At 57.9% G+C, this 21,163-nt stretch overlaps 8 protein-coding genes across 8 annotated transcripts; 5 read left to right on the top strand and 3 right to left on the bottom strand.

Annotated features, from left to right (window-relative positions):
• Positions 1-461: 461 nt before the first annotated feature.
• CcaverHIS019_0605520 (uncharacterized protein) lies at positions 462-2,489 on the bottom strand (the record flags this gene model as incomplete). The annotated part of the gene is made up of 2 exons (XM_060603023.1): positions 462-2,082; positions 2,116-2,489. The coding sequence occupies 2 exons, from the start codon at positions 2,487-2,489 to the stop codon at positions 462-464; spliced, it is 1,995 nt and encodes a 664-aa protein (XP_060459358.1).
• A 753-nt stretch (positions 2,490-3,242) lies between these two features.
• On the top strand, positions 3,243-4,504 carry CcaverHIS019_0605510 (uncharacterized protein; the record flags this gene model as incomplete). Its single annotated transcript, XM_060603021.1, has 2 exons — positions 3,243-3,890; positions 3,929-4,504. The coding sequence occupies 2 exons, from the start codon at positions 3,243-3,245 to the stop codon at positions 4,502-4,504; spliced, it is 1,224 nt and encodes a 407-aa protein (XP_060459357.1).
• A 950-nt stretch (positions 4,505-5,454) lies between these two features.
• On the bottom strand, positions 5,455-5,945 carry CcaverHIS019_0605500 (uncharacterized protein; the record flags this gene model as incomplete). Its single annotated transcript, XM_060603020.1, has 3 exons — positions 5,455-5,554; positions 5,588-5,824; positions 5,908-5,945. The coding sequence occupies 3 exons, from the start codon at positions 5,943-5,945 to the stop codon at positions 5,455-5,457; spliced, it is 375 nt and encodes a 124-aa protein (XP_060459356.1).
• A 177-nt stretch (positions 5,946-6,122) lies between these two features.
• CcaverHIS019_0605490 (uncharacterized protein) lies at positions 6,123-7,070 on the top strand (the record flags this gene model as incomplete). Its single annotated transcript, XM_060603019.1, has 3 exons — positions 6,123-6,516; positions 6,551-6,969; positions 7,008-7,070. 3 exons carry the CDS (start codon positions 6,123-6,125, stop codon positions 7,068-7,070), a joined length of 876 nt encoding a protein of 291 aa, XP_060459355.1.
• Positions 7,071-7,382: 312 nt separating this feature from the next.
• Positions 7,383-8,705, top strand: CcaverHIS019_0605480 (uncharacterized protein; the record flags this gene model as incomplete). The annotated part of the gene is made up of 5 exons (XM_060603018.1): positions 7,383-7,607; positions 7,639-7,739; positions 8,062-8,117; positions 8,163-8,231; positions 8,266-8,705. The coding sequence occupies 5 exons, from the start codon at positions 7,383-7,385 to the stop codon at positions 8,703-8,705; spliced, it is 891 nt and encodes a 296-aa protein (XP_060459354.1).
• Positions 8,706-12,460: 3,755 nt separating this feature from the next.
• Positions 12,461-13,484, top strand: CcaverHIS019_0605470 (uncharacterized protein; the record flags this gene model as incomplete). Its single annotated transcript, XM_060603017.1, has 3 exons — positions 12,461-12,510; positions 12,856-12,999; positions 13,055-13,484. The coding sequence occupies 3 exons, from the start codon at positions 12,461-12,463 to the stop codon at positions 13,482-13,484; spliced, it is 624 nt and encodes a 207-aa protein (XP_060459353.1).
• A 2,251-nt stretch (positions 13,485-15,735) lies between these two features.
• On the top strand, positions 15,736-15,972 carry CcaverHIS019_0605460 (uncharacterized protein; the record flags this gene model as incomplete). The annotated part of the gene is made up of 1 exon (XM_060603016.1): positions 15,736-15,972. One exon carries the CDS (start codon positions 15,736-15,738, stop codon positions 15,970-15,972), a length of 237 nt encoding a protein of 78 aa, XP_060459352.1.
• Positions 15,973-17,319: 1,347 nt separating this feature from the next.
• Positions 17,320-19,486, bottom strand: HRT2 (uncharacterized protein; the record flags this gene model as incomplete). The annotated part of the gene is made up of 13 exons (XM_060603015.1): positions 17,320-17,425; positions 17,566-17,623; positions 17,663-17,724; positions 17,853-18,137; positions 18,173-18,223; positions 18,257-18,338; positions 18,456-18,664; positions 18,708-18,908; positions 18,948-19,064; positions 19,129-19,281; positions 19,317-19,337; positions 19,388-19,393; positions 19,428-19,486. The coding sequence occupies 13 exons, from the start codon at positions 19,484-19,486 to the stop codon at positions 17,320-17,322; spliced, it is 1,410 nt and encodes a 469-aa protein (XP_060459351.1).
• Positions 19,487-21,163: the final 1,677 nt, after the last annotated feature.

The raw sequence follows: 21,163 nt of genomic DNA, 5'->3' as shown, positions 1-21,163 counted from the left end.
GCGCCAGTGCAGAGGGGATGTGGCCTTGATGTTCGGCCAGGTGACGAAAGGGCTGCGGGTTGGAATTAAGGTTGTTGATAGGACGGGTGAGAGCGATTGAGACGATGGTGGATGTTTGGGGCTGTGGATTTTGGGGTTGTGAATGTGATAGTGCGGAGGAGTGGGGTGGCCGGGTGGCGTCGCCGACGGTGGGAACAATAAGAACGGGGTGTGAGTCGCGAAGGGGTCCAAGAAGCATGGCCGAGAGGAGGCCCGGCCTGATGGCCTCGTGGCCGGATCAATCGGAGGTATTCATGCTGCCCATTGTGATGGCGAGCGGATAGTCTGAATTAGCATGTGTGAGCGGCCGCGGAGTGTCAGGGGTCGGTAGATGTGCAAGTGCACGAGTGTTGCGAACAGGAAAACATGTGAGTAACGCATCTAATCAGGATCATGCTTCGGGCGAATCAACATGCACTGCATCACAGAGCTGCGAGGATGCGCGCAAGGATCTGCACAGCGTCAACGTCCTCCAGCCCCGTCTTGGTCGCGGCGTCCATCTTCGCGCTATCCTCTGGGCTGAGAGTGGGCTCAGCATTCCAGCAGGCCGTGATGTATGGAAGCTCATGCGTGGGCCGCAGCTCCAGCGTGACGGTCGGCGGCTCAGCGACAGGCGATGGAAAGGGGTATGTGACGCACACGCTGCGGACGTGGAGTGTCGCCGTGAGTGGGAGAGCCGAGGGCGGCTTGTCGAGATCTGTCAGGTCGATGTCGCCGTCGTCCTCTGCACCTTCCCCATTCGCACCGTTGACACCAATATCGCTCGCGTTGGTTGGGTCGAATGCGCTCGTGAACACCGCATTAAGGACGACCTGGGCACGCAGCGCAGTTGCAAGGCGCCCAAACTCGTGCCACGAAGTTGGGAGACCGACGCGGCCAACGATGTACCCGTCAGGGCCAGGCTCTGCGAGCGACCAGTACTGGTCCATACCCCCAGGCTTGTGGGTGAACACAGTAGCGTACGGGAACAGCGGGAGAGCAGGCGCCGCGTTACGCTGCTCCTCGAGCGCCGCTTGGTATAGGAGACCCTCGATCTTGATTCCACTCGCGAGGGAGGCTACAGCAACGCCGTCCTGCCCCTCCTGCTCAGTCTTCTCTGGGAGAAGCCAGGGCCGACGGACGACCAGACCACGCCCGCCGGCTGTGTGGCCCGGGTTGTCGTCGATGAGCTCGACCAGCCACGCGCCACGACACATGGGCTCGACGTCAACCGCCATCCCGTCATCCTGGGGGGGAGGCGGCACGTTCTCGCCGCGACCCATTGGGCGGAAGCGGAAGGCCGGGTTCGCACGACTGGGTTCGCCTGGCAGAAGGCGAAAGGAGGGATAGATACTGGCCTTGGTGTCAGGGTAGAGACGTGTCGCCGAGCCGTCCTCAGCCTTGCGCGCGACGCCAGCCGCCAGAGTCTCTAGATCTTGGAAGAGGTCGGCATCGTTGCCCTTGGCAGCTTCGGCCAACTCGTCGATTGCCTTGAGCTCGGCAAGCGCGCTCTCGACTGCCGCACACGCCGCGTAACATACGTCCTTGTTTCGCTCCTCATGTGAATTGTGGCATGCGAGATGCTCCTCCAGCAAAGTGCGCAGGACCTGCGCGATCCAGTCGCTCCGGCCCGCTTCGCCCGCCGGCGTAACGTGCGACGCGGTGAGCTTGGCGAGGCGCACCTTGCCGCGTTCGTCTGTTGGTGGCACCTTCGCCGGCGTCGGTGTAGTGGGGAACGCGTGAGTGAGCGGCGTGAGCGACATGCCGAAAGCGTTTGCCCCGGCAGGCGTGCCCACCGCAGTTGGGGGCTCGGTCTGGTCGCCCTCGGCCGCGTCCATCTCGAGGTCGACGTCAACAACGAATCTTGACCCCGCGAGGGTCAACGACGTCCGCAACAGGCCGAACTGGCTATCCTCAGCGAACACTTGCAAGCCGAGTCGCTTGCCGAGGACGGACAGGAGCTCGGCTGGAGGAAGCGGCACAACAGCATCCAGCGTGGGTGCACAGGGGGGTAGAGAGGCAAGCGTCGTCCCAAGGGGAAGGAGAGCTGACTCGTGGGTGATTCTGGTGTCAGACGGGCCTGCAAGCAGCTCTCACACTTCGCGCATGGCGCGTGCCAAGCGCACACGATCCACCTCGTCGCGTCGCCCCAACACTCCGCGCGCGCCATCCACAACGTCACGCATCGCGCGCAGAGCCTCAAGCTGCCCTTCGGCGGAAGGAAGATCGGCGCGCGCCTTGCCCTTCCATGGTGCTGGGGGCAGTGGTGCGTACGGGTGCAGGTAGGGAAGGTTCGGGGAGGGATGCGCCTGGCAGTGCGCACGGAGGAGAGTGTGAAGCGTGGTGAGGATGGTGGGAGTATCAACCTTGCGCGAAGCGGTGGCTGCGGTGTCTGTCGCAGAAGACTGAGGCTCTGTTGTGGCTACCACTGCTGGCGGGGCTGTACCCGCTGCCAGAGGTGCGGTCGCCATTGTGTCGAGGAATGGATGTTGCGAAGAGTGGAGGTCGTGCAATAATTCGTACAAACACAAAGAAACTCGAGATGCGCGAGTGATTCGAACCTATGCTTCCACGTGGCCCGCATCAGTCTCTCTGATAACCGGGGTTGCGTTAGTGCGGTCCGTATTTGAAGAGAAAATCACGTTTCACCGCCAAGTGACAACGCAACGATGCTACCACAGCACCACAGACTGCCAGATAATGCATGCAACCGCGCCCAAGTCTCAAGGTCGCAATGATATTACCGCCGCCCCCACTTCTTCTTGTCTTGACTGCACCGCCATCATCGTCGTCGTCATTGCTGTACAACTGTCGCCAGTTCAGTTCTGGATTTACTTGGTAGAACCTGGCGTTATCCGACCGAATTGAACACCGCCTTTACGGCCTTCATTTCTACAACCTTCCCTTGAAGTCGTTCTGACGTAGAGGTTGAAGCAAGTTGATTGTCCCAATTTGTCCTGTCAGTTGGTCATCAACCTTCCTTCCTCCCAGATCATCAACATCAACATCCACATCCAACTCACACATCCCGCCACCCACACCTTCTCCAACATCAACATTTTTCACCAACGCTGATGCTTTGCAGCGTATCAACTCGCCCACCACCTCTTCCATCACATCCGCCCACCTTTGTCCCGACCTCGAGCAGCACAAAGCAAGCTCGGTCCTCCTCATCACCGCTCATTAGCACACCTCACAGCATTCACGCTCTACCAAACCTACACATGCCTCCTTCACCCGATTCTGAAGCAGCACGGGCATCCAACCCGCAACGCAAAGGCCCTCGCAAGAAGGGTCGTGGGCCTCATCGCCCCTCCGACCTCGTACACTCCTCGGACCCCCAGGGCGGCGCAGACCCAGACGGCAGCGCAGACGATGACGTCTTCGAGCTCCTCGGGTCCAAGCCTGTCCCTTCCTCCGGCCAGACGCCTGGCTTGCTCCAACTGTCCAAGACATCCATGGAGGCTGCGAAGAAAAGCATGCCCAAGCAGACTGCCCGACGGAAGCCTGCTAATCGCGACGAGCCTCGCGGTGAAGACATGCCAACTTCCTCCGAGGTCGACCGCGACCACCGCTTTCGCCGTGCCAAGAATGGGCCTGCGGACCCCGGATCGACCATTGAGGGCAGCAAGAGGGCCGTGGCCCGTAAGCCGCTCAACGATGAGACGTCTGGTATGGACACCGATCAGTCTGCCCGATCGGGATCCCAGGCCATGCCTTCATCCACCGCATTGGGCGGCATGGACGACATGTCCTCACTCTCGCAGTCTCTTCCGGCCTCGTTCTTTGCCGAAGCGCAGGACGGCAGGAAGGATGCGCAGAACTTGGATATCTCTCCGTCGTTGCCTGCTGCTGGCGGCAAGGCGCTCAACGTGAGTCGATCCCGTAAGATCATCTGTCTAACATTCAGTGGCAGCAACAGCAGCTCCAGAACGAAATGACCCCATCCAAGAACCCCAAGGGGAGCGGCCGCCGTGCGTCGAAGACCCCAGCCAAGACAGGAAACAAGCAGCGCCGCTCGTCGTTGGACGATGTTCCCGTGTCAGGTGTATCCGCCACCATGCAGAGCACCACCAAGACTCCCGCGACTGGCGCCACTGTGGGTAGCGGCAGCCCCTCCAAGACCGCTGTCCCCGTGTCAAATTTCGACAGCTCCATCCCCTTCCACACAGGGTACAACGTCCACCGAGCTCCCCAGACTCCTCTTCGCAACAACCAGCGCAGCACTGCCGTGACGGCGCGCGACGGCCTCATACATCTCCCCATTGTGGGCGAGTTCCCCCGGCTCAACCGCGCGAACGTGAACACCACCCCGGGTACGGCTCCAATCGCCGCCGGCCCCAGCTCCGTCCTCTCCAACCCTGCACCCGCGCCCACCCGTCCTTCGGTCACAAGCAAGGCGTCCTACAGCCACTACGCCGGTCCAACCTTCCACAACTCTCCCGCCGGGTCCGACCTTCCTAAGCCCGACCTCGACGACTTCTGAACCCTCCCCAGCGTCACCTAGGCGGCGATGTCTTCATCTTGCGCCCATCCCTCAACGAGGAACCAACGATATCACGAATGCGACGACGACGCTATCTCCACCACCATACCAACATCATGTAAACGGCAAGTGAACCGAAAAAACTGTACGATCTTGTTGTCTGTAAGGCTTGTATGCCAACACGCAAAGGCGACCACAACAACACTGCAATATCCAACCGCAACATTACAACAGTTCGCACACGCACAAAGCACCAAGAACGCACAGCATTGCACGCGCCATCGCAGTAGTAGCAGAGGAGGACGGTTGTGAGGTGAGAGAGATAAAGGAGTCATTCTAGTCAAGTCGTACCTGTGGAGTAGCTGTAGACGATCCTCTGCGTCGTCAACCGACTGGAGGTGATGCAACAAGTCCCCTAATATTCCTTAGGCTTTCGCGCAGGATACGTGGTGCCATCGGATCGCGCCTCCCAAAAGTGGAGGCTTTCGTGCTAGTGTTAGCACTGCCGTGGCTCGAGTCGAGTCGCTGAGAGGAACGAATAATCGTGATCAGAGCAACGGGCCAGGGGAAGGGCCAGGGGCACGCAATGAACAGGGCTCTTATCATCTCAGAGACAACCCAACTGGAGAAATGTGACACACTGTGGCAACCTGTTCAGCAGATCAATAACCCTCCCTGTGTCACTTGGGGGTGGATATATTGCATGTGGGGCGTCAAAATGCCTCTCTAGTCTCAGAACCGTGCCAGCTCTAGACCTGGGGTACTTGGCAAGTCCACACGCCACAGGATCGTAAACCACAGACCGTCATTGGCGTGGAGATTGTTTTAGCACAATTGCGGATAGGTTGAGCAGCTTGAAGCCACATCCGTGTTAACGTCAGCGTCAGCGTCATCGTCAACAGCGATTAGATCAGCATCCACCTCCCCGCAGAATCTAATTGCTCACATCCCTATTCGAGCACCTCGACTCGATAAACCGTAATCCGCCCCTGGTTATCCGTACTCCCCGGCATCTCGAGCTTCAACGTCTCCATCTCCGTCTTTGGGAATCTCGATTCAGCGCTATCATGTGCTTAAACTCACTGGAACACTTGCCGCCGGTTCACGTCCTCTGGAAACACCTTGGCGAGCTTCTTGCTAGCAGAAAGGATGATTGAGGTGGCGACGAAGCCACCGTGGAACGTGATGGCTATCCTGCTGGCCGTGATTGGGGCTGGGAAACGGAGATTGATCCACGTCGGCGTGGAGGTCGACGTCCACCCTGCGTCGTCGTCATTGAGCATTGACAAGCGGCGGGTGCCGACGAGCGTGTGTGGGACGCTGGGGTAAGTGAGGTGTGGAGAGAACGGTGGATTGAGTGGAAGGAGAGGCTCGTCCGAAGAACGGGAGACATAAATGCTCACTGTACGGTAGTGCCCGCGGGGATGAGGTCTTGATCCATGTCGAGCAGAGAAGAGTAGTGCAGATGTCCCTAATTGCGGGATTGACATTGCAATACAGACACTTTGTGGATGGCGGTGGGTGGAGGTCGTGCCTTATGGGATCAAATACTTCCCTGTTGTGATCTCGACCATTCTTGCCACTAACTCATTCAACTCGACACCACCATCCAGTCACCATGGCACCAAAGAGGAAGAGCAAGAGAGCCGCAGCGCCGCCTCTCCCAGACGAGACACCTCCTTTTTCAGATGAGCAACCTCCTCTTCCCGACGAGCAACCTCCTCTTCCCGACGAGCAGCCCCCATTGCCGGACGAGCAGCCCCCTCTCCCTGATGAGGCTCCTCCGCTGCCGGATGAACAACCTCCGCTTCCCGATGAGCAGCCTCCGCTCCCGAATGAGCAACCGCCGATCTCTGTTGGAGACGACGCGCAGCCTATCACCTCACTTGGCGAAGGAGGAGATAGTGACGACGAAGACGATGATGACGAGGAGGACGGAGCCGGGAAAGAGAAGGGCAAAGGGAAAGAGAAGGCGCATCCATGGCAGGCCGTATGGGCACCAGCTAATAATGGTGAGCTCAGCCCTCACTGCGAAGCTCACCCAAGCGTATTATTTCTGGAACACGGACACGGGGGAGGTGACATGGGCAAACCCTGTCGCCCCGCCTTCGGACGCCCCACCACTGCCCAACGAACCACCTCCACTGCCTGCAGGCCCCGCCCCGCCCCGCGCCGGCGGGCTGCCAGAGATCGATCCAGGGCTCGCTCATCTCCTCCCGGCTGAGCAGCGCGACAGCTCAACCTCCGCAATGTCAGCAGCGATGGCCGCGCGCAGCGGACGTCTCGGCGCTGATTCCCACTATGCGTTCGCGGCGCTCGACGAGTACTCGCGCCAGAAGCGATTTAACGAGCATTACTTCGACGTGGATGGGTGGGAGAAGTCTAAGGCTGCCGAGGCGCGCAAGCGCAAGGCTGACAAGGAGGCTGGGATCAACCAGGACCGCAAGATTACCAAGAAGGATATGGTGAGCAGCTGGCCAGTGGTGATAAAGCTAAAGTACAGGACCGGTTCCGCGCCAAGAAGGCTGAGCAGAAGGAGCGACGGCAGGCTTGGTTGTACGACTAGAGGAGAGGGCAGATATGCAGGTTGTCTGTTGGTGAGGGGCAAGAGCAAGCAGGAGATGGAGGATATGAAACAGAAGGTGTATATGGACCTCTCGGTCCTCCCCTTCACTCGCGACAATATGGATCGATACGGATACGGCGATCTCGAGCTCGCGAGGACGATCTCCCGCAGTTGACTCACCTCGCTCCAAAGGAGCTGCATTAGTTCAACAACTCACCTTCCTCTATCACCTTCTTTCTCTCATCTCTTCTCACTCATACACAGCGCTCAACATTCTGACATCGCCTGCCAACCTCATTCCCCCGAGTCGTAATGACCAAGACCAAGAGCAAGTCCAAGTTCCCCCGAGGCCCACTTGGCCCCCGGTGCAGCAGCGAGCGTGCTACCTGTCGCTTACGCAACATCCAGATCCTCCGTCGCCTCGCGGACGATACCAACAACCCCCGCCGCGCGAAACATGAGGAAGAGCTCCAGCGTACCGAAGCTGCCCAGGCCCGTTACGAGAAGCATGGCACTGGACGTGGGGCTATCGCGCAGGTTAGTTGACTCAGGTTGGAGCTAACCCCAGCCCATGCACCCCGTCTACAGCGACTACAACACCGGATTCACTCTCGACATCCCCATCAGTTTCGGTGGTGTTGACGTCGTGCATGCTCAGCATGTTCCGGGGTGCGTCACCATCTTCCTTGTTCCTTGGGTGGGGAAAGTTTCCTCGGGGACAACTCGGGCACACAATGGCGCGATCGGCGGGATCAGTCCGAGCATCGTGTAACGCGAGGATCGCGATCAGCCCGAGCAGAGCTGGTGAAGGGAGGTGAACGAGGGGTCTGGGATGGGCCCACAGTCCTTGGAAAACGGGGAGTTCGGAAGAGGAAGGATTCCGGACGGATGGTGGAGTCCAGCGCTCCAGAGAGCTCAGTTGTCGCAGGTCCAAGCCTAGAGTGTCCCGCGGAGCCTCCTTGGCCACACATCTCAGCGTTAACGCTGGCAGCACTTCTATGTGGCAAGCCTTTGGGCCTGTTCAGGTTGACACCGGCGTCGGTCACCGTGATGTTTGGGTGGGCACATGTTTAGAGCGTGGCTGACCACAAGTCAACGTGACCATCGTCGGCAACCCAGCGGCGGGTCCTCCTGCCATCCCCTCGGGTGGTCTCGTTCAGAGTTTGCGATCCATCTTGCTGTCGCTGACGGATAGCCCAGCCTGACAACCTTACCTACTGGGACGGAGGCTACCCTCGTCAGCCTGAGTTCGAGCCTCACAACTTCCAGATGGCGAGCCCGAGTCGCTCGCCGCTTCCGAACACCCCTCTCATGTATGCGCCAGTTCTGGGCCGCACGGTTGCACCCCTTCCACGTTCATGCTCCGGTCAGACCATAAGGCACTCCCGCCAGTCCCCTGCGGAGGACGCCATTCGCTCCCACACTTCGGAGGCCGCTGCGTCGGCTATCCTTGCCAATGACGCCGGACCCTGCGAGATGTGGATCGGTACGCGTAGGAGGTGGAATAGCCCTTCGTTCGACGACACGAATCAGTGCGATGAGATTGCCAACAAGAAGTATCGTGCCGGCGACGTGTACCACCCCAGCCGCCCTTACAAGCCTGCGTCACGCCGTGAGCCCGTTTCGCGCCGCTAGCCTCCTTGGCACCTCTAGGTGTGGTGAGAAATGACGGGTTAACTTAAGTACTGGGTAAAATGAGCAACCTTTCCCTCATCATGTAGATAGGGCGATCGCCCTCTAAGATGTACTGTGATCTGTTTAAGCATGTTGCTTGGGTCATTGCTTGGGTCATTGATCATGTAGCTCCAGCACAACGGTGTAGTGCATGGTGTGCATGTGCTGATCGGGCCCCTCGTTAGGGGGAGGGAGATAGATGAAGGAGCGATCCTGGCTGCTGGCTCCGCGTATCTGCGTGTTGCTGGTGGTCCATCTTTGCCAACAGGTCAAGGGGAGGCAGTCAGATGTTTGAAGGTGTTGGACGTCGATGTGAGTACCATGCGTTGGAACGGTGTTTGTGTATATTTCAGAGATCCAAGGATGCGGAGGGGATAGTCACTCCATCCCTGTCCTATGTGTACCTCGGAGCCTCGATATATCGGCTCCGAACTCAAGCACTCACTTCGGGTCCGGATGCAATCGATCTGGGCTTCGTAAGGCGGAGAAAACGCGCTCTTTGCCTTGGTCTTTGGTCATCCGACAGAATTGCTGGAGTAGCGAGCGCGATCGCAGTTTGTGGCTGTGGCTTGAGAAGCCGCAGACGTCAAGTGCAAACAGTGGCATGGCGTTCCTTCGATTCTTTGCTTCGGTAGCACGGTCTCTTGTCAGATGATCCATCATCCGAGCGTCAGAGTGTCAAGCTGTCATCCGCAGCCAATCTGGTGGATAGGGTGGGCGGTCTTGCTCGGCCGCTGCCTAAAGTTGGCTGATAGCCCACATGAACTACTGTAGGTAGATTAGCTCGGCGAGACCAAAGGGGAGCGATACACGAAACGTAGTGGTAGTTTTCATACACCAGGGGGAAGATCATGCGGCCATCGGCCTTGCGGCAATGCCGGCTGTGCGGATCCGGCCTTTGGTACGCGGACAAAGGTAGAAGTCAGACCCTCGACCAAAGGCCAAGTGTTGGCCTTGCAGCCTGATGGATGCTGACAGGCGGGACTGTGAGTCCCTGGCCCGCCCGCCCGGTTGTCCGAAAGGCTAAAAAAGGCCCAACCGTCAACCAACCAGGCACAGTGACTGCAAGATGGGACGACAGACGCGTCGCGACTATGCTCGCCAAACTCGAGACGCGTGGTATGTGTGCCTGCCAGATCAGATGTGAGTCAAGGTGCCAAGATGTAAAATGTTGGTTTGTGGCATGTCTAGCATTTCGAGGTGAGTGATAGGTGAGTTGAGATGGGATGAGCAGGAATGCTGGATTGATTGATTGCTTACGATGCAAGATCAGTCGCTCTCAACTTGATTGGATGCCAGTGTTGTTTGGCTGATGAGGCGCGGTGATGAATCCCCGACTAAGGATCCTTGAAATGATAATCATCGACGCGTGTTGCATGCCCAAGCGAATCTGCGGCCCAGACCTATCGTGAGTGCCAAGTATTCAGGGAGAGTGAGAGGCGCACGGGGTATTGTCACAATGGACCAAACAAGTGTGTTATTATGAGAACGCCCAGAAACTCCTTTTTGCTACTTGTTACCCCAATCAGCCCAATTAGTCCTTGATAGGCGCCCCGAGAGCACGTCGGTTGGAACCAGTGACACGCGCACGGGCCATCTTGTTCTACCATTGCTCGGCATGCTCTGTCAATCAACTCACTCGCTCATTCGGCCACACTGGAAATGTGGAACAAAGAGTCGGCGTTAGCGTTGGCGTTGGCATTTGTAGCGCTTAGTAGAGTGCAATCGTTTGTGCCTAGCTGCGCAAGTAATGTCATTAGAGTGAGGCGGTGCAGTGGTTAGCGTCATTCGATTCTATTCCCTCCTCCACATGAGGTAATCTCAATGTTGGACGAACCGAAACAAGCAAGGGTATAAGGGTAAAAGGGTAATATTAGCGTCACGCACAGTCGATTTGGCCCGTTGCCTGGTGCCCTGCGCCTTGCATGTTACAATGTGCCAACGAGCCGGTTGGCCCCACACTTTAAACTCCCATGCCCATCTATCCCCCATGCCACATGCCGCCCAACCCTCACTTGAAATGTTCGTCTTTCCCTAGCACCCTCTGCTCCGCTGCTTCGGCATTGTCAGCGACAAATACCTCTGACGCAAAGCGCTTGGCGTTCCTGAGCCTCCTCAGGTCTCAGGGATGGATCTTCATCCACCTCCTTGAGTTCAACAAACGCGGCCGTTGAGGCTGCAGGCCGGATAGCCGGATCACACCGGCCGGCGACCGGCCGCATCGGCTTATGTGCCAAGCTCAGAGGCTCAGAGGCCCAGACCCAGTTTGCCAACGTGGGCCCCAGGACACCAGGCGCTGTGTCAATCGACGCTTCGTGCCAAATCGGCTGGAGGCGGGTGAATGGTGGTGGACGCCGGGAGCGCTCAGGCTCTGCGCTTATGCGACTCATGGCAGGGGCGTTGTCTGTGGTGTAACAGAGTCCTGATCGGTTGGGATACGATTAACCGAAGCTGGCTGCGCGCGGGCGCAGCGTTGATTGCGGCCAATATCTCACCGTCCGCGGTCACGGATCGAGGATTGAGGATTGAGGATTGAGGATTGAGGATTGAGGAAGGAAGAAGCAGAACAGAGCACCACGCCGCTTGCACACGCCACTGCCACTGGCAGATGTCAGCCAACTTCGTCGAAAGGACAGGATCAAGAGGGCACAATACAACGTGGACATGTGGCTTGGGGGCTTCGGGAAGCGGGAACCGGCTAGGCCCGCCTGCTAGCCAGTTGGAACGCGGGGTATACTAGTGGGCAATCGCCAATCGCGGGGACGGCAACACAAATGCGTACAGTCTCCTTTCGCACTGTTGAGAAATGTTTGGTGTACGTGCTTGGTAAATTGCAGGTGTCTCTGATGCCAAAGGCCAAAGGGAAATGAGGCGAGCCCCAAATGGAAACTATGAGGATGGGTTGTGGCTAGGCAGTAGCGGGATAGAATGCGAGGCTTCCCAGGCACCAAAGTACCTAAAAGATCTGTCTACAAGGTGCAAGCTGCGCGATACAATCGGGTGCGCAGCGCAAGGAAGGTGAGTGCATGAGAGCAACAGAGCAGAGAGACAGCACTAGTCTAGTTGATACCTGATATTGACATTGACCACCGGCCGTCGCCGGTCGTGCCGGTCCAATCGCCTTTACGCCGATACGCCAGTCCGCCAAGTGGGTTTGGGGAGCAACTCGGACCGACTGGCCGGCATTGGGCTATTCATGCGATTCAGATGCTTCGAGGCATCTGGCCCCATGTGCAGGTCCATAACGCCCACGCACCGCCGCCCCTGCCCCGGCCCCGGGCCCGGCCGCCCCTGGCATATGCTAATGTCGCCCATGCACCATCAACCTTGTAGATTCAGAGCCCTTACCATAGGCCTTGGCCTTCATGGGTTGTAAGCGGCAAGCAAGACACTTTTGAACCCGGATCCTCTGGTCTTTTGCCTTTCATGCCTTGATGCACAGATGCAACAACCCTATACCCTTAGGCCGGTCTCTGCATAGTCCCTATCCCCCGCGCGCTCTTCCTTGCCCTTGCGGATCCTCTTACCCATGTTGCCCATGTCGCCCCTTGCCTGATACCAGCTACCGCTACCAGCTACCAGGTCCCGGTAGTATAAAGTCGACCCAGCCTCTGCCCTCTGTTTGTTCTTTCTCCTCATCTCTAGTCTCGCCTGCTCTCTCAACCTCTCCTCCAAGTCTTTTACCCGTGACCCAAAACCTCACCTTCTTTATCATAATGAAGTACTTCGCCGCCGCCGCTGTCCTCGCTTCGGTCGCTGTTGCCCAGTGAGTCTCTCGCCTTCCTTGCCTCCTCTCCCTCCAATCCCGCGTTCCTCATCACAATCCACCTTCCTTGCATTGCCATCCACTCGATTGGGTGCTCATGCGATACTTTCCATCATGCTGGAACTGGGAGCAGTAGTTGGAGTGTCTGCAGTGCATACGTGGACTCGATTCTACCCGACCCACAAACGTGCCAGACATATCACACCCCAGCCAACTCTGCCCGCTTAACTCGCCCTGAAGGCCAGCACCTATCGTGCCGGCCTGGGCCGTGATCGGCTTAGCCCAATACGTACCTTGCACGCACCTGCGTTACCATATCCCGATCAGCCACTGACCTTCCTTTAGGCTCGACCCCAGCACTATCAACCCTTGCATCCTCACCTGCGCCACCACCGGTGCCACTGCTGCCGGCTGCTCGGGTGTCACCGACTTGGCCTGCATCTGCGCTTCGGCCCAGTTCATGACGGGTGCGCTTGACTGCATCAACTCGTGAGTATCTATCAGCTGGCATGAGACGACTGGACCTCAAGCTAACATGCTCCAGGCAGTGCCCCGACCAGGTTGCCGCGGCGACTGCCCTCCAGGGTACCCTTTGTGCCGGCCAGAGCACTGCTGCGGCCGGCGCCAGCGGCGCCGAGACCACCGCGAGCGCCGCCGCTTCCGAGTCGGCTGCCGCTACTGCTGAATCCTCCGCCGCCTCTGTTGCCTCCTCCGCCGCCTCGGCTGCCTCCTCCGTTGCCTCCTCCGCTGCCTCGGGCGCCGAGTCGGCCGCTGCGTCCGGCTCTGCCAAGGCCTCGTCCGCCGCCGCTAGCGCTTCGTCGAAGGCCGCGTCGGCTGTCTCGGGTGCCTCGAGCGCTGTCTCGAGCGCCGCCTCGGCGAAGCCCACCTCTGCTGCCGGCGCCCTCACCATCCCCGCCAAGGAGGTCGCTCTCGCTGTCTTCGGCGTTGTTGCCGGTGCCGGTCTCCTTATTTAAGAATCGGATTTCAAGTAGGAGCTGTGTACTTCCCTTCGGTTCTCGAGCACGTCCATGTTGGGGTCAGCTCAATCCCACCCGCCCCGCGCTTTCATTGTCTTCTAGTCGCGGCGACGTGGGACGTTTCCTAGTCATAGTTTAGTAGGCCGTGGTGGGCCGTATGCATGAGAAGATAAAATCCCGCCTGCAAGGTTAGTGCAAGAGATTGGCTCTGCGAACGGAGTGTCAACCCGGGTAATGCACGTCGCTCGGTGGACGCGCGGGGTGGCCGCCGTGTGTAAGGGTAGGGGACATTGTGGCCGCATGGTCGCATTGGCGATCACCCACCAACGACACCAATCACACCAAGAGCCCCACAGCCAGCCAGATTGGGACATGTTTGCACCGCCCCGCACTGCGCAGTCTGCCAAGCCTATTGAGGCGTTTTGAAGAAAGCACGCGCTCACACACATACCGACCAAATCCAAGCCCCATGACCGTGATCATAGATTCATGACCCACACAAAGCGTAATTCTCACCCTGCCTCCTGCTGTCAGGCGCCTCAGTTCATGATCCTGCTTGTTTTGTCACATTGGCCCTGTCTGGTTCGAATGTGGTGAGAGATGGACCTGGTGGCGCTGGTGACCTGCCAAAGGGCAGCGGGGCACTTGAGCGGCGGTTTGGTCAACTCAATGCCGATTCTGACTTGGAGTTAGCAAGTCAGGCTCTTTAGTCTATTTCGAGATCTGGCCGACAGCCGACAGATCCGCCGTAGATCCGACGCCCCGGCTAGTGATGGACGTTTTTGGTGGGGGGATTGGGTAAGGTTCGCGCGAGTGGGTGGAGGAAGGGCAGTGGTGGAGGATTCTGGTTGGTGTCGCAGTCACCGTCAATGCACGGCCAACACGACATTTCCATAGCGTGGACAAAGACCCGTGGTGAGGGAGAGTGGTGGGTGGTCCGGCAGTGGAGGTGTGAGAGGTGGTTGCGGGAGGCGGTTGCGGGAGGTTGTTGTCGGGGGAGTGAGTGATGGCTGTTGGAGGAGGTCCGACGCGCACTACGCGATCAACACGGACGCGCTTTAGCCAGACGCAGAAAGCCGGGACGATGAAGTGGGTATAACGAGACGTCCATCCTTTATATCAGGTCGTGGCACTGTTCCAACTGTACCGCCTCAACTTGAAGGCGGTGCAGTGGGATCCATAAAGAAGGCATAAAGAAGGGTGAAATGTACCCCTGGAGGGACCCAAGTTTATTGTGGATGCTTCCACGTCACCGTCCAAAGCACGAACAGAGGCAAGACACGCACGGCTCGGACTGCGCTGATACGGGACAACGGGGGGAGGACTGGGGATGGGCACCGCAGCACGCAGCAACCCGAAACCCGAAACGTCAAACGCGTACACGCACGATACACGCGTCAATTAATCGGTCTAGGCCCTGTTCCTGAGTGTTCTTTCCGGACTCATCTTATATGATTCTGCCACCATTGTCCTGCGACCGTCGTCTTGCTATGGGCCGATGACGAGAGAGTTAAAGTTGACGGCTGCCTGGCCCGATGGTCATCAGTACGGGGTCTGGTGAGATGAGGCGTACACATCTATGTGTTTGGCAAGATCTGCGCCGAAAAGGAGGGTCTGTGGCAGTTGGGCAAATCAACAAATTGACTTGAGCTTCAATGAACGCCAGCCGGACTCGTATCGTCAATGCTATAAATACAGACGTCTTCACGCACTGGTCGGCCTTCACCCGCTGTTATGATGTTTAGTCGCAAGATGTCCACCATCTCCAGAGGAACTAATACCAAACATCTGCGGCAGATGGGGCCTTTGGTGCCTGGCTCGAGCTCGCCGACTCTTCCATCTGGCTTTGGTTCCAGGCCCAGGCCATCATGCTCGGATGTACAGCGTCCTCGGTCGCCATTGTCTACAGATAACTCATCATCCAGGTCACCACCCTCCTGTACAAGAGCTGGTACGGTACTACGCTCCTCCGTCCAACCGATGGATTACGGCCTGGTGCAACGCTCTCCCTTCACCGTTCTGACTGCAACGCCCTCATCTTTCGCGACCCAACCGGCGCCATCTCTTTCAAGTTCAACACCATCGAGATGGTCATCTACATTGGGGCCACATTTGGTGTTACTGGATCGCACCACCCTCGTTTGTCCTCTCCTCGACACTGGTCGGTCACTCGGGATACAAATCCAACCCGTGGCTCCTCATCTGCCACCCGTTCGTTTTGCCTATCGCCTTGGCTAGCGGGACCAAGATGCTTACCATTGGCCACTCGCACTGGCGCTTCAACTTTGGCCTCTTCTGGCAGATCTGGGACCAGAGTATGGGCAGTTACCGTAAATGCGACACCACGGCTCAGGACTACGAGTACTGGCAACAGTGGGCTTCCTCGGTTCATGCCGTCAAAGACGACGCCGAGACACTCAAGGCAAAGCGATGGCTGAGCAAGAGCCAGTCGAGTGAGGCTTCTAGACCAAAAAAGGTCGTTTAGACTTGTCATCGGACATTGTGGACGCAATCAGTCCAAGGGATATTCATGAAGCTCTGCGACAACGGAGGGTATGAAGCTCTGCGACAACGGGGGGGTATGAGAATGTATTAACGGATCAGAAGATAGTTACGTCAAGCAGCGCGCTCTGTATTGCAGGTGCCACTAGGTCTCCGGTATTCACGGAGCCCATAAGTGCCACATTGCAAGCACAAGCTATGAATCCTACCAGTGTGGTTGGCGGAACCAAATGCTTCTGTATAACAACCATATCGACGGCGAGCATGCCCAGTCCCCAGATCTGGGGACCCGGGCGAGGACAATCCCCCGCCGCGTTGATAAACTGCCCCCTTCGGCAGAGTCCGAAATAGCTGCCCTAGGCAAGGAGGGATATTGTTACGACCTCCTAAAGATCTAGATGAACCTACGGAACGACTACGGGCAGACGGCCATATCCTTCTGAGACGTCTGACTGGGGACGATGCCCCAAAGGGTCTGGAACCCTAACCGCTTCATCTGCGGATACCATACCAGCCTTGTCTGCGACGTGGGTAAATTGCGCTGAGAAACAGTCGCTCGGACATGCGATTCCTGTCCTTCGAGAGGATGTGGAGCGAACGTTCCAGTCTTGAAAAGAGTTCTACGGCGTCAGGGACCCGAAACATGGTCGGACCAGGTTGGAGAATCCGCTCAGACGTTGTTGATGTGCGTGGTGGCCTCGACGAGCTCGGGAAAGGGTAGGTCAGTGACACAATGGGGCGGCAAGTGAAGGCGCCGTAAGGATGAAGGCAGGACAAGGCAAGGATTTCACGACAGGAAGACGGAGGGGGGAGGGCGGGTGCGGGGATCGCCAGGCGGTGGACAATCTGGGCCAGCAAGCTAGGTGTAGCGGTAGATGATGAGGGGGCTTGCCAGACTGTGCCATCGCAACGAATACAAGAAAGACGAGGCGAGGCGAGCTTGTGATTGTGATTGGCGCATAACGAGTCCGGGTCAGATATTGTGGGGGGAGTTGAGCAAGAGCGAGTATTAGTCCTTGCCTCGCATGGGTCTGCGCGAGGCAAGGACTAGAGGGGTTTCTGCGGGAGGGACATGGACGACTTTGCGGACAGTTTGGGCAGGGAGCTAGGAAGTCAAGGTAGCTACGTCAATAGGTTAGGACGTGTCGATATCGACTCGACACGACGGCGTGTAGACGCGCCAACACCCTGGCGGTTGACGCCAAGCGTGTCAACATAGAGACCCAGATTGCCAGTAGTCAGTGGGTTACGATGAGTGGTGCGAAACGAGTCACGCAGGTTTCCGGCAGACAGGCCTCGTACTACAAACTGGCTCGTAAGGTCTGTCCCTCTACAGCGTACGCGGCGAGAACGACACGACGGCGTATTTGCCAGAGACGCGCCAGTCGGGCGCCTCGACGTCGAGGCGCTCTTCAATACCCGGGCCAAGGCCACAGCTGTGCGTTAGCTAGGGAGCTTTACGCCAAGTTTAACGTCCAAGCCAACGGAAGGAGAGGTTTGAGACGAGGGCGACGGGAGAGGAGAGAGGGGGGTAATAGGAAGTGACTCGAGATGGGACAGGGAAATGCAAACGTACATAGTATCCGCCTTGTTTGTGCGTAGAGACACGAGGTTGATTTTGCCGTTAAGTGGGCCTGGCATTAGGGGCCAACTCCGTACTCGCGCAAACTCACCAAGAGCCTCCTCGAACGGTGTGGTTGTGGGCCACTTGCAATCACCGACGAGCTTGCGGTAGCTGCGGGTGTGAGCGTGGAACAGGTGAGGGAGATAGATGGCGTAGCGACCCAGAACAGGGAAGAGTCCATGAGGTACTGTAGGACAGTTGACCGCACAAATAACACAGCTGGACTCGCTCATACTCACTTCAGGTCACCCTTGAAGATCACAAGGTCCGACTTCTGCAGCTCGGCGAGCAGTTCGGGATCAAGGGCAGGCAGGTCGGCATACGCGTACTGCGTCGTCCAGAAGTTGGCTGCCGGAGCGTCGGTGCCGATTGGAGTACTGGTAGGGACCGACAGGTGGAATGCTCCTGACGCGACGTGCGAACGCCACCTGTTACTGAGTGCAATCAGCCCCTGCGTGTCCGCCTCTGATATGTTGGCGTGTGCCGAGAAGAACTCGGGGTTGAGGAGTGATTCGATCGCCCATCTGTATGTCAGCGAGACGGCGTGAGGTCGACGTACTCAAAGTCACCAGGCAGGACGTCGGAGACGAACCATGGGATCATCTTGGGGCTGGCGTCAGAACTTGGACTCGTCAAGGCATACTGGAAGACGACCGTGTTGACAAAGGGCGTACAGGACACAAGAAAGTCGGCCAGAATAAGGTCGGTGTACACCTCGAAGCCAGCTTGATGTCAGTGTTCCTCCTCGCAAACCAATTCAGGTCATTTGGGCTGATGGCTCATATCGCACGCTTGCGCGTGGTTTGGAGGGCATGGCCCGGATGTGAGATGCTTGCACTCACCATTGTCCAGGACAATGTCCACTCGCCCGCCCTTGACTGTCTTCAGGAGCTCCCACACGCGCGGCAGGTCATCACGCAGGATTCTGGTCGCCTGCTCCTGCTGGGCGGCTGCTCCGACGGCCTGCAGCTTCTGCAGGTCGGCGTAGTTGAGGTCGACGAGCAGTGACAGGTCGGTTGCATTGCCCCACAGATCCGCCTGGACCATTTCCCTCGGTGTAAGCGTGCTCAGTACAGGGAACTTGAACTGCTCACCAGAAGGCCATCTCGAGTGGGCTGCTCTTCGCCTCCCAGTCGTCCTGGAGGCGTACGTTCGCGACCATAGAGTTGAGCGCGTTGGCGAGGTGCACGATAGCACCCGAGCTGCTCTTGTACGTCTGGGCCTTGGACTCGAAGAAGGGGTCATAGGACTTCCAGTGGGTCGTTACGGCGAAGAACGACCGCAGAAGGCGGTAGCTGGTGTCAATGAGTCATCGTGTCCGGAGTCACACTCACAGGTAGCACTCGGCGAAGAGCCAGTTCATCGTGAACCACCGCTTGTCTTCCTCTGGCGTCGCTGCCAGCTCGTCGTTGTAGCATGCGCGATTCGCATCTCCGTCTTCGGGGATTGGCCTGACGTCAGCGTCCCCCGACTTCGGGAGGGTTACACGCATCCGCGCGTCGCGTGCAGACGTACTCGAGGACACGGTTACGTCCCATGTGGTGCTTGAGTTCGCTGAGCTTTCTGATGATCTCCTTGCCTTCCGCCAACTTGGCTGTTTCCGACTGGTCAAGCTCGTGGTTGGCCGAGACGACCGCGGACACGATGTTGGTCAGAATGACAGGCCATCTGAGATCAGCGCGAGAGGGGGGACGGAGGCTCACCGGTGCACTACTGTCTTGTATCTAGAGGTCAGCGCGTGCCCTGGTGCCATCCGTTTCGAGGCGAGACTGACGAGAAGCTGGAATGAGTGCAGTTGGGACGAGGGGACGTACCTCTGTTTGTCCTTGGGGCTGTAGCGTTCCATGGAGGGCAAATGAAGAGTGGGTGTCATGGTACTTGGACAGTCGCTGTGACGGTGAGCTTTTCCGTCTGATTATGTACGCTGTCGCGATCAGAGTGGTTAGTAAATGAGAGTCGTCCAAAGTCGGCGACATCAACAGTTCCACCAGTCTTGATGGCAACCGAGTGATGTCATTGGCCAACGCCCAATGCCGCCGGCAACGGCAATTAACAGGCTTACCAATTCACAGCTTGACCAGAATCTCCCACATCCGACCCCACCATCGGCTTGCACTGTTGGTGGTACCAGTACTCACGAGGCCAACGAGCACTTCATGCTTCATGGCTAGCAGCTCGCGGCGCGGCCTTTGGTTGGGTTTATACGAATAATGAGCTCACTGGAAGCAGTGTTGTACTGAGCCCGCAAACAGCAAACAAACTGCCGCAGCCGCATCCTACCTCAACTCACCTAGCCCACGACCAGAACATCTACACAGGTAATACTGCTGACGGAACCGGTTCCTACCTCACCGCACCTGCATGGGCCCTCGCTCGAGCCACTACGCGACTTAATTTGAGGCGTGATGGCGCGCGGAAGATCGCTCTTGTTAACGTTTCGACTTCGTGTGCTGAAACACATGCCACATGGGAACGACCACAGCCGTGTCGCATCATGAAACGAAATGTTACCCGGTTCCAACGCGGGTGGACCTGGTGATTGCAATAGGTACTGCGCAGGTTGTGGACAGCTGTGCCGCGGGCTGGCACCGGTCCGCAGCAAGCACCGTTCGGTGAACGCTGCCCCTGCGGTCACTGTCGCCAAGCCGAAGAACCAACGATGCCGGTGTTCCTGCTTCGGCAAGCGCAACAAAGAGTGCGCACTCGTGGGAACTCGTGGGAAGTGGGAACTCGTGGGAACCAGGCGTTCGCCTCGGAACTTCAAGATTGCCATGATCTGTGGAATGTCCTGCGACAGGTCTGATCGACGTTGCGCCACATCATAACAGTTGGACTGGGCTCGGCACAACCGCGCACTACCACGCAAACTCAATCTGGCCGTTTCAACGGCGGCATGTTGGCAACGAATTGGCTTCAATGTATTGCGGAAGCTGGGAACAGGTGGGGATCTGATCTGGCCCGGCCTGGGCACCACCAAGCTGGTCACTGTTCATTGTGGTATCAGAGTAACGCAGATTGAGCGGTGTCGAAGAGGGCTACGCTTGCGGCATGACGGCAGGGCTTGTTGGGTTGTGGAGCGGGATCAAGATGTGGCACAAAAAGGTGGTTCAGGCCCGAGTGGAGCGTGCCTCCGGGTCTGCTGCGACTCAGGGGGACGTGTTGGAGATGACGTGGACACTGAGTCCAGATATGGGACTCGGTGACAAGGTTACACTAGCGTGCAATGCAGCTGGAATGTAAGGGCCATGACACTGACTCTCCCAACCTACGCGATAACAGCATAGGCGCACGTAATGATCCTAAAGTGAATCGTGCATTTCAACGAGTAGCCGCGGGTTGCCGATCTGCCGAGCCCTGGTGGCGCCACTCTTCATTGTTGCTCAGCGACGATCCGACCGCCACGGCTGGACATTGCGGATATGCGCCACATTCAGTTACTGTACAGTACTTACCAGTCCTGATTGTAGGATGCAACCGAGGAACACGGAAAGTGTGGATGGCCCAGCCGTTGCGGGACCTGCTCTATTGGATGAGGAGGTTGGCAAGCCCC

This window comes from Cutaneotrichosporon cavernicola (genome assembly GCF_030864355.1).
Source record: "Cutaneotrichosporon cavernicola HIS019 DNA, chromosome: 6".
Lineage (NCBI taxonomy): Eukaryota > Fungi > Basidiomycota > Tremellomycetes > Trichosporonales > Trichosporonaceae > Cutaneotrichosporon > Cutaneotrichosporon cavernicola.
Note: the sequence above shows the minus strand (reverse complement) of the source record. Positions and strands in the feature narration are given on the sequence as shown.